Below are 12114 nucleotides of genomic sequence, written 5' to 3'. Positions count from 1 at the left end.
CTCATGTTCCCCTGTGCCCTTCCCTGTGTTTCATGTGTCCCTTTCCCTCTGCCCCACCCATTTCTTCACCCATGATCTTCCTGCTGCCCCTTCCCCCATGCTTCCCCACCACACCATGTGCCCATTCCCTATGCTGCTCCGAGCACTGCACCCCTCCCTGCACTGCACGCCCTCTTTCCTACCCCCTTCCCTATGCTTCCCTTGCTCAGTGTCCCTTCCCCAGACAAATCCTCTGCTGCCCTTAACCCCATGCTTCCCCCCCGACACCACACTTCCCCTTCCCTGTGCTCCCCATTGCACTGTCCACTCTCTCCCACTCCACACGCCTACTATCTGCCACATGAGCCACCTTGGCCTCATCCAGAGCTGCAGCAGCTGCTTTCCTGGCCCAAATCTAAGACAAAGGTTCCCTGCTTTCTCTCCCTCACCGCTGCTGAATTAAACCCATGTAATTAAAACAGGACTTACTACAAAACACAGAAGGGTGAGTAAATCTTTCTGTATATGTGTAATATAGGCAAAACAAAGTTCATATAACATGTGTGTTTTAGTAAAATTCTAGGAAATTGTTATCATTTATTCCATTTGTTTACTAACTGTATTTTTCCCATCCTCTGTAATGAAACTGAATACCTCTGTCTTATTTATGCTTAGTCACGTTTCTTAACACTTTCAACTTGGAGTCATCTACACTTGTGCAGTTTGTGTGAAATTGAGTTCCTCTCACTGAAAGATTGTTGAAATAGCACTGAATGTCTGTGACCTCTTCTTGTCCTTAAAAAAGGAGGTATGAATATTATTTAGTGTTTGTACAATACAAAATACTACCTGCGTAGGTGATAGATTGCCTAACACCACATTCAGAATGGTGAGCTGAGTCATTTCTAATAATGATAAACCCAGTACACCAAATGGCTCAAAGCTGTTTATGCCCATAATAAGTAGATAGATTGGGTGGGGTAATGTTCATCAAGAGTGAACACATATAACTGATGAAACAGCACTATTGTTGAAAACAAGTACTGCTAAATTGATAATGACTGCAATTTAGCTAGTGGTAAAGACCATGTTTTGAGCCAGCTGAGAAACCAAAGCCTTGAGCCTTCAAGCACTAGATAGCTAGTTAGCATTGTAAATCCTGAACTCCTTTAGATTGATTTTAAGCAGATCTATCTAAGGCTGGGCAAATTCGTAGTAGAGATGCAATTAGTTAATCCTTGATGAAGTCAGTTTGGTTTGCCTAACAAATTAATGAATTAAGTTAAACTGATTTAAAACAAAAGCTAGCTAAAGCAAGGCATTTGTCACTAATGCAAGTTATCCTTGTTCCCGTGAAATCATCTAGCAGAGTAAACGATGAAGACTTAGACTTTTTTTTAATTGGAAGTGAATTGAAAGTGGCTGTTTTATCATGAGGAGGTAGAAGAAGTAGTTTCAAATAGTCCAGGAAACTTGAGGGGTAGGAGAGAGGGAAGGAGTGGGAGATGCAGAAAAAATACAAAAAAAGTGCTAAAAAACCAAGTGTGTTAAAAATAGTGTATTTCCTATTATTTTCTCTCTATTTCCTATGTCTAGCTCATAGAACAGTGCATGACACCTTCCCAAACATGTTTTTAAAATAGCTACTTTTGAAATCTCACTCTCTTAAAACTACAAAGAAGGGTTGTTCACCTTTTTATCTCTCTGGAGCATTAGCTTTTCCTGTTAACTCAGACTATGTTTGTGACCTATTGACTTATGAGGAAAGACTGAGGGAACTGGGCTTGTTTAGTCTAGAGAAGAGGAGACTGAGAGGGGATTTAATAGCAGCCTTCAACTACCTGAAGGAGGGTTTGAAAGAGGATGGAGCTAGACTGTTCTCAGTGCTGGCAGATAACAGAACAATGCAGCAGTGGTCTCAAGTTGCAACAAGGGAAGTTTAGGTTAGATATTAGGAAAAATGTTCTCACTAGAAGGGGAGAAGGGTAGTAAAACACTGAAACAGGTTACCCAGAGAGGTGGTGGAAGCTCCATCCTTGGAGTTTTTCAAGTCCCGGCTAGACAAAGCTTCAGCTGGGATGACCTACTTGGGGATGGTCCTGCTTTAAGCAGGGGGTTGGAATAGACCTCCTGAGGTCCCTTCCAACCCTAATTTTCTATGTTTCTATGACAGACATACAGGTTAAGGCACTGACATTAGTAAGTTTAAATCTGAAGAAAGATTATCATTCCAAATGACAAAAAGCAACCCACGCAGAAAAGCCCAAAGAACAAAAGTTACAGAAATGAGTTCCAGGTCAGCATATGAGACAAATAAAGAGTTTTGCTCAACCTGGTAACTCTGAAATCATGTCTTTTCTGTCTATGACTGACATTTTTTTTCTGAGATTTCCCCCCCCACTTTTTCACTACTGATATTGCAGATCCCCAATGGGTAGGAAAATGTGGGAATGTTCATGTCAGTAGGGAACCGTGTACCTCTGTAGACAGTCTAGATGTCAAAATAGAAGAAAACGTTAGCAAATGTTGGTGGCTTGTCAATACCAGCCTTTTCGTTGCTTCACTCCTGAAGGGGCTGCACTCCAGTGCTATGTGGGAATTCAAATTCAGTCTAGTGTAGAGAACTCCACAACATTCAGTAATGTACTAGCTGTGATCATGTTTAAGCATGGTTGTTTCTTTAACCAGTAGAAATACATATTTTTGTTTCTTATTACTGAGTTACATGAATGTAACAGGTATGGCTCTAATTTCAGTGTGGACAGGGCCTGATATTTAGGTAGCATTAGTGCACATTATATTAACTTGAGCTTCAAGACTAGAAGTTCCATGGTTCTACACTTGGTCTGCTACCAACAAAGGGCTTGAGGCACACAGGCTTGTTGACTGATTTGCAGACTCAAAATGGAATAGCATGCTGGGAAATATTCCACATCTGATCAGAATGGGCCCAAAAGAAATAGAAATCAGTTATCAAATTTGTGTTTGTGGTACAAAACAGTAAGAGAAGCTTCACTCTATGCTTTCCTTTTGTTTTATTAGTAAATCTGGGAGCTTTTCCAATCACCACAAATGACTATAATTCTTTTTATGAAATCACTGTATTGTTTGATTATTTTGACTGATGTTTATTTATAGAATAATTTTACTGAGGTATTTTTCTCTTAATAAAATATATATTCAAAACACAATCACACAAAAATAAATCTATGCATACTTTACTCTTCCAGTACTAAGTACTTTGTTCTTCAGTTCTTGATGGTTTATCATGCTCCTAAAGAAAAGTTTAAAATATTAAAACAACTCACCCTGCCCCTTGTGTCCAGTGAAAAATATCAGGTTATCTTGTAATGCTGAGTGGTGATTTGCCAATAGAAATTTTAGGTGAAATTCATAGTAGAAGCTGATATTTGGGATTGCAGAATAGGCTAGAAATGAAGTATAGCCAAAAGCATCCATGCCACTGAAGCTGGGATGGCTAATATTGATAGCTGCACAAAGAAAAAGAAATTAAGTTTTATGGCAAATCTTTCTAAAATGTATCTATTAAAGTCTATGTATAACAGTTCATTTTAGTGCTTATAAATTATAAATGGTGCTAATCATTTATTGTTGTAATGCTACTATTGTCTATATACACACATTTACATACACACATATATAGGCATATTTGTGTATAAATCACCTTCTATCTGAGTCTAACCACTTTGATTGTATGCCATAATAAAAGAGGGTTATTTTACAACAGAATTGTTGGCAAATGGAGCCACCTGCTGGCCCCTAAGAATTATTTTTTTACACAGAAACAAGATTTACTCAAAGCTGAAAGAAACAAAAGACAAGTCCCAAAGGAAGTTCTTCAGTTCATATTAACACTGTCACTCATATATATGTGTGTGTGTGTGTGTGTGTGTGCACGCGCATGTGTGGAGAAGAATGCACATAAGAGCATATTGTGGAGGCTTAAGGAATGCACAGACAAAGAAAAATACAAACAATACGTCCTCTGGTAAGTAAAAGCTAAACTGGAACAACTTGCCTTTGAATGAAACAGGGCAAAGTGCCTCTTCTTTAGCTTTCACTTACCATCACAAACAGATGAACATCTATACCACGCTAAGTCCCTGCTCCCTTTTAACTCACCATACTTTTTCATAAGTTCCTATACACTAAGTATTAATGGAAATAGATGTCCATAATAAAATTAAATAAATTAAAACAGTTCAAGGAACTACATATTTCTGTTGTCTGCAGACTGACACTTGCTGTATCATCTGAATCATTTGACACATAAAGAGAAACGATTCATTAAACATATTCAAAATTTTAGAATTTACAAAAATTAACAATAATTTTTTCATAGACATTCATAAATTCATAGACATTAGGGTCTGGAAGGGATCTCACAAGATCATCGAGTCCAGCCCCCCTGCCATTGACTCTGCCCACTAATTTTTATGATTTTTAAAATTCTGGACTGTGAGTTCTCAGGAAAATGAAGGAGATTTCCTTGTGACAAGCTCTGAACACAAAGACCAAAATTAAGTCGGCCATTTGTATATCCTTGCTTCTCCGCAGCTGCCCCTACTGCTGAATATTCATGTGACAGAAGATACATAGTGTCTGAACATGGAAAGAAGTACAGATGCGGACTTTGCCATGATTATCCACACCTCTTGCACTTCAGACATGGATTAATCCACATCCAACTATACTTTAAATCTGTTTGAAAACTGCAGTAAGTACAACCTGTTCTTTAAACAACATTTTATACAAATAACACACTATGAGTTGCTCTGAGACCTTTCATGACTCTCAGATTTTTTCCTACTCCAATAATCCTCTTCCAGGTCTCCGGGCTTTAACAGTCACCTTCCTTGGGATGGAAATGGGCAATTCTCTCACTCAAGAGACTGGGTCCTGGTTGCAATCCATTATGACTCATTTGGATGATCTCATCATATCTGACTGAAATTTGAACCCTATAGCACTTGTCCCTCCAGAAGCAATTAAGTAATTGGTGACCAAAATGTATCCTTAAAGCAAGGTATCATTTACTTAACAAAAAGTCCATGTAAGAAGAAACAGATCTTAAACAATAAGCTAGCTATCTATACACATCTGATTTTCCTTCATACTTAATGTTCACTGGATTTGGGAAGGCCCAGCTCTTTCCTAGGGCTCCACAGCGGCGGTCAGCTAATTTCCCTGTTGAGCTCATAGACACTTATCTCATGTAACTGTTTCTTTTTTTTCCTCTGAGAAGTAATTCTTAGCACTTTACTATCCTTTTGATTCTAGTTCCCATGCTGACAAAGAGATTGTTACTTGGACCTAGATCCTAGGAGAAGGCAGGGTAGAGGTGCACCGTATAGACTAACTGAAACAACAATCATGAGCAACAGATGATGAAGTGAGCTGTTGCTTGTAATTCAGTTAGTCCAGGGGTGTCAGCTATGGGACAAGATTAAGGTTGCTGGGCTGGTCTGTGAACTGGATTGGGCTGCACCAGAGCCAGCATGCATGCCTAGTGTCAGTCCCCTGTGCCACATGCTGTATGTGTGGCCAGTCCAGCCCCATGTGCTGCATGTGCCAGCCCTTCTCTAGGGCTTAATGTGCACATGGTGCTTGGGGTGTGCGCTGAATGGGGCACCCTGCCAGTCTGGTCCTGCATGTTGGCTCTTGGGCTAGTTTGGATCAGGCCTTAGGCTGTCCACGCACACTAGAGCCAGCACACAGAGGCTGACATTGGGCACATGATGAATGTGGTTCCCTGCCAGATCAGCCCTGCATGCTGCCTCTGCCACAACCTGATGCTGACCAGCTCTGTAGCCAGTGCACTGTGCCAGTCCATGTACTGCTTGTGGGGTGCAGGGTTGGTCCAAGGCCCATGGGCTGGATCATAGGTCTCCATGGGCTGGATTCAGCTTGCGGGTTGTGTGTTTGACACCCCTGGCTGTATCCTGATGTGCAGGCACATGAGGTTTGTGGCACTGCAAACTTATTTGTGACACCACAAACTGCATGCTAGGCATGTATAAGATGTGCCCTGCATTGCAAATTTGCAGCGCAGGGGAAAATTTTGCTACTGGGAAATCCCAGCAGCAAAAAACCCCACAAAACATTGAGAAAAAAAGCGGCATGGCACACATGACAGAAGCATGCACCAGCAGACAGAGACTTGGTCCTCCAGGGAGATCCTCTGGCTGCTGGACAGAGTGTCTCCATTCCTTTAGTTGTGCCCTAGGTCTGCCAGAATGCCGGGAGTCAGGAGGAGTGGGGAAAGGGCAGTTTCCCTGACATGGGGCAATTTGCTCTATACCAAATTGCACATGCAGGGGTGTACACTGAGGCAAAGGGTTTTTTTTTTGCCATTATATTAAAAAGTACTATTTTTGCTGCTGAAAGTGCATGCGCCTACATGTGTGGATGCACCCCCTGAGTTATCCTATAAGATGAATCTTCTGCCTGACTTCAGACTAACACGGCCACATACCTCTCTCTGGATCCTGGGAGTATATAATTGATTTGTAATTGCTACCACAAGTGTTTCCCTGAATGCCACTGACCTGGGGGGCCATTGTGGTAGTTAGTCATGTTAGTCTGAAGTTGAATTACTGTCTGATAAGTAGGTTGTTCCTAATAAAAGCTCATGCCTCTCTGAACAGGGTTGGTCTCTAAGGTGCCACCCTGCCCTACTTTTTGCTAGGGGAGCCATTGTATCACCTCCCTATTTGTCCTACTCAAAGCCTCCTACACAGCTAGATCAATACATGGATAGAAGAAAGTCTTATGAACCATTCTACAATGACTTTCTCTCACTAACAAGAAATCAGTATTCTCAGCGTGCAGTTCTTTCAGCTAAGAAACAAAATCTACTGGTATTCATGGGAGACGAGATGAAGGAACAGTGGCACCAATTCACAATATTGGATTTTTAATCAAATAATTGAACCTTGGTAGTAGCAAAACTGGACATGCTTCCAGGTTTTTCTGTGCCATCTGTCATCTGTGTTGCTGTTTACAGCATGTCTTAGACTATGGCTTTTCTATTTGGGAGGAAGTCTAAACTGCTTCTGCAACACTCTTGAAATTCCTAGTGAAAACTAAGTAGCATTCCCCCACTTCCACTTTGTGTACACCAAACCCTGACCTAAAGCAACGAGGATTATTAGGGCTACCTTCCCCCCACATTTTTGTGATCTTTGTCTCTGGTTTGCTTGAGATGGGTGCTGGGCTGTGTCCCTAGTGTATCCTCAGTGCCGGGAGCACTCTAGGTGGAAACAGTCTATGTGAATTAGTTTTGGCAGCAGTCTTGAGAGTACTGGGTAGATAATCTAGACATGCCCACAGACATGTCATGAATGATGCCAGGGAGCTTGTTTTCTTATGGATAAATTGGAAAGGATGTTATGAACCATTTGTTCTGTTGTAACATGAGATCACAGAAAGGGCAAAGTTGGCAAACACTGGTTTGGGTTCGTTGCAGAAGTGAGGCATGGTGCATTCAAAAATATCTAATTGACATTTAATTCTAACCGAAGAATTTGTTTAAAACCTCCCCCAAACCACACTTTAATTCTTATTATTCTCTCTGAATACACAAGATTATACATAAGTCTGGCATGGGATTTATGAGAAGAAAAATATGATAAAGAAAGAAATCTCTCTCTCTCAAGACTGATGCCAAAACTAAGCTGCACTGACGCCTATTTTAGGTGATATGTTATAATACATTTTTTCTTGTACATTGATTTGGGTCTACATGTGAGTTACTAGGACCCTGGCATCTATTTGCATGTATGCATGCCACACAAAATAGATCTGTGTATCAAAAGCAATGTACACACAATTAGATTGCCTTAGCTACATTAGGCAAATATACATGAATGCTCACATACTAGAGATGGGCATTTTTCACTACAGACAATGCAGAACTGGCCATAAGCTTTTGGATAGAACAAATTCTTTGTCAAAAATGGCCTTTTTCAAAACAATTTATTTTTGTAAAATGAATAAAATAGTGACAATTTGTTTTTGGGACATGTTAATCATGGTTTAAATAACAGTATCTTTTTCACTTATTAAAAATAATTAATAACTTCTTGTTTTTTGTTGTTGTTTTAACCAGCTCTGCCTAGTGTGAACATTAAGTAGAATTACCATATTTTCTCATAAAATACCTGCACCTTTCCCACCACACAACCAGCTGATTAAAAGAGATGCATTTTATATGCACAAAAAATGGATCCCCATTGGTCTGGAAATTTGGTGTTGGGGGTGTGGTGGCAGTGTTAAATACCATGGCTCTGGGACCCACAGCAGCTAATGCTGCCACCTGTCTTCCACTGCCAAAGTTTTGGACCTGTGGGGAGCACTCAAAGCTGAATGACATGGCCCCATGTGCTGGATTTTAGGCTGACATATGAGGTTGGTCCATAGCCTGACCCAGCCTGGGTCCTGGCCCCAGAGCCAGCACATGAGGTCAGACCCAGCATGTAGTTGCAGAGCCAGTGCTGGGTCTGAATTGGTACATGTCAGTGCCTGGACCCAGACCCAGCATCCACTCCTGGATTTGGTATGCTGCAGTCAATGCACAGGTTTGGATTTAGTATGTAGCCTTGGATCTGGCATGCTGAGTTGGTCTTCAGACACCAGACTTGGGACCAGGCTCAGCTCTCTAGCTGCTGCTACTCAGTTCCCAGTAAGGATGGTATTTTTTTTTTCAGGCTTCCCTTTTAAAACAAGTTGCATATTATATATAGGGGCATGCTCTATGTGAAAAAAATATAGTAATTATTCATTTTCTAAGAACCAATATAATCACTCATTTATAATGTCCCTTTAAAATACTGTAATTGCAAAATGCTCTGCGGAAGAGATTTGAGGGAAACATTTACAAGCCTCAAGAGAGAAAATTTGCTAAGAGTGCATAAACAAATGTCTCAGATGGATTAAAACACTACTACATATTACTAAATACAGAAGAGTACAACTGAGAGGCTTCATGTCTATATGCATGTGACATTTAATGGACACAGTCAAGTAGTTTTTAAATCAGTCTTAGAGTTATCGCTTTAGAATCTCATAGTCACTGCAGTGATAGGCACCTTAAAATATCTTAACCAAAAGTGGCATGTTTGGAACAGGATTGTGCAGGATATATGGAAGAAAGTCTGTTAAAATGTGACACTGTATGAGAGTTTTGGTAGATTGGACACCTGTTTTGAGGACACTTTCAGGACCTGCCTGTTTCCATGATATTTAGCAGAAATATATCTTAGGTGTCTGTGGGCACATCTACACAAATTAATGCACTGTAGTTACTGTACATTTAGTTTAGTACATGGTTTTGACCAACTTGCTACTGCGCAGTGTTATTAGGCTACCACAAAATAAGCATCTTGCGTAGATGTGCTTAGTGTGAATGAATTTCTTAGAAAGGGCCTATCGTTTCAACTGAAACATTTGTCTGTGGTTACTAGTTCAGTATACTGTACTTCTCTACAGAGCTGTGAGATCTGAGTTGGGTGCTGCATGTGTGCTTTATGTTGAAATTATGTAAGGAATGCAAGATCAACATACATGTCAGTGTCTCCAGCTGTGTCTGGCGTACTGTTGTTACATAGAAATCAGATACTGAATAATTACTCACTATATGACAAAACATGTAGATACTATTTCATAATGCTGTTCAATAATTATCAGATGTTTTATTTAGTTAATTGCATTTATCTATTATTTATTTTTAAATATTTTTGTTTACTATAGTACCCAACATTTCTGGATCATAAACATATCTTCTGTTTCTTAGCAATTATAAGCACATGTGCATGTTTCCTTTCCAACTTTCATCTCTGTCTGTTTCTGGCACTTATATAGACCCTATCAATATAATATAAGTGCCTCATATCATCTCTATGAAGAAAGGCAGAAGCTTTATCCTGCATTTAAAGAAGAGGAATTAAGGGATTCATAAAGGGATTAAAAAAGAGACTCAGGTGTGGTGCTGTGCCTAAAAGTTCCCCCTTGCCTGAAGTCATATGGCTCTGCATATTATATGCTTGCAGCTCTTGTTACACTGACCACAGGAAGCCTGAACCAGCCAACAAGAAATCTGCTTGTGTACTTGAAAGCCCACCTCTCTTTCAGGCTTAGGTAAGAGTTAGATGCCTATGTGAGACTGGGATTCACAGCCTGAAACCCTTGCCTGGAAATCCTGTCATTAGCAGAGTCCAGGAGCAGCGCAAAGGAACATGGGACACCTGCTGGCAGTGCTGGGCATTTAATATGGAGAAAGTCATCCCCTGTGCAGAAGCCATGAATCAGACAGGAAAAAGAGCCAGATGGCTGTATTGAAATAGGTACACTGCATCATGAAATATGCAGAAGTTGTGCATCTCAACTCAGTACAAACTTGACTCCCCCCTCTTCCTCCCTTTGTAGATGAGTTCTAGGGGTGTTAAAGATGTTTAAATCCAGCATTACTAACTGCAAAGACAAGAATTATGATAAGCTGGAAATCTCAAACTTCACCTCCAACAAATAATTGGATAAAAAAATCTTCCAGAATATCATCTTCCTGGCAACAGCGACAGTAACTATAGGGCTAAAAATAGGATGAAGGACTGAGCGTGTGACATCCTTTCATATATTACTCTTCCAATTTTCACATTAGTTAAGAGGAATCTTCAAATTCTGTTTCTGACTCTCACATTTGAACTTTGAATATTATGGTATATTAGACACTAATATATAACTAACAGAATGGTCTTTGAAACTAAGAGCTATATCTTAGTAGGGCATTTTGTGTCTTTTATTTCTCTGCTTACTTTTTACTAGTTATAATGTGCATGCATCAGCAGTGAGAAGATGTTTCAAATGCAGTCTTCCCATTGACTTCTACTAAGCCGAATTCTGTCCTTGCTTTAATGAGTTAAAACTATTTTAAGTCAAATGGGAGTACTTGGATGTGGGAGTACTTGGATGTGGAAAGGCTTGCAGGTTTAAAATATAGAAAGATTGTGAGACTAAAATTGCAAGAACTGACAAACTAGTAATGATGAATAGGAACAAAAGTGAGTGTGCGTACACGCATGGGTATGTGTTAGGATGACAACATAGATTTCATGACAGGGCTTCACTACTTATTTTGGAAAGGCAACCTGAGAAGGATCTGTTCTTGCTTTGGAAATGTGCAAGAAGCCCAGAGAACTCTTCTTTAAAGCTGTTCAGGGCTCTCTCCAACTCATGCACCTGAACCCTAAATAACTAAAATGTATAGCATCTGTGTTTTGTTGTTGTATACCATGCCATTGGCAAGAGGTTATGATGGTCTGCCAACAGATTCAATTCAGCCAGCAAATGAATAGCCACCAATTCACAGGATCTATCCTGCAAGAGAGGTGAGAGAAACAGAGGGAGAGAGACAAACAGAGAGAGGAGAGGAGAGGAGAGGAGACAGAGTGAAAGAGCAAGACATAGAGAGACAGAGATGGATGTGCCCCCTGATAGGTCCCCAAAACTCATTAAGTGACCTTCCAACTGAAATAATTGTCCACCCCTGTGTTATTAGGTGTCATTATTCAAAGAATGAATGGTGATAAGAACACACATTATAGTAGTAAGCAGCCGTTACTTATAGCAGTGAAGGTACTAAAATGAGTTTGATTTGTAATTGATTTCAAAAAGAAGATTTTGGCACTCAGTGAAAAAGTCCTCTAAAATAATTTCACCTATACATCACTGTTTACCCTACTAGTACATTTAGCCAAGCTTCAGGAAATTTATACCTACTTACTCTAGCCAGAGTGGCCTATTTATCATGTATCTTTCTTTCTTATTACCCAAAAATATTTGTTACCCACTAAGCTTTTTCATTATCATGTGAAATGTGGCTCCCATTTTTTATGCTATAACTTCACCTACTTCAGTGACATTACTCTTTACATACTCTTTAGTTTGAATAAGATAAGAATCCAGCCTTCCATCTTTAGCCCTGGCTCAGTGCATTGGCTATTGTTCTGAGTTCAGTGCCACCAGTTGCAATATGTAAACATTTAAAATAAGAAGTAGGGCATTAGGACCTGGTTGACAGCAGGTGACCCAGAAAATAAATTCTTGATCAGCAACGCT

At 40.0% G+C, this 12114-nt stretch overlaps 1 protein-coding gene across 1 annotated transcript in view; it reads right to left on the bottom strand.

Annotated features, from left to right (window-relative positions):
- LOC112551503 (protein eyes shut homolog) overlaps window positions 1-12114 on the bottom strand; it is a 579454-nt gene that overhangs the window by 107585 nt on the left and 459755 nt on the right. Inside the window, 1 exon segment of the mRNA XM_025212766.1 lies at window positions 3288-3470. Coding sequence (XP_025068551.1) covers window positions 3288-3470 — 183 coding nt within the window.

The sequence above is a fragment of the Alligator sinensis genome, unplaced genomic scaffold (assembly GCF_000455745.1).
Source record: "Alligator sinensis unplaced genomic scaffold, ASM45574v1 scaffold635_1, whole genome shotgun sequence".
Taxonomy (NCBI): domain Eukaryota; kingdom Metazoa; phylum Chordata; order Crocodylia; family Alligatoridae; genus Alligator; species Alligator sinensis.
This window is presented reverse-complemented; position numbering and strand designations above follow the sequence as displayed.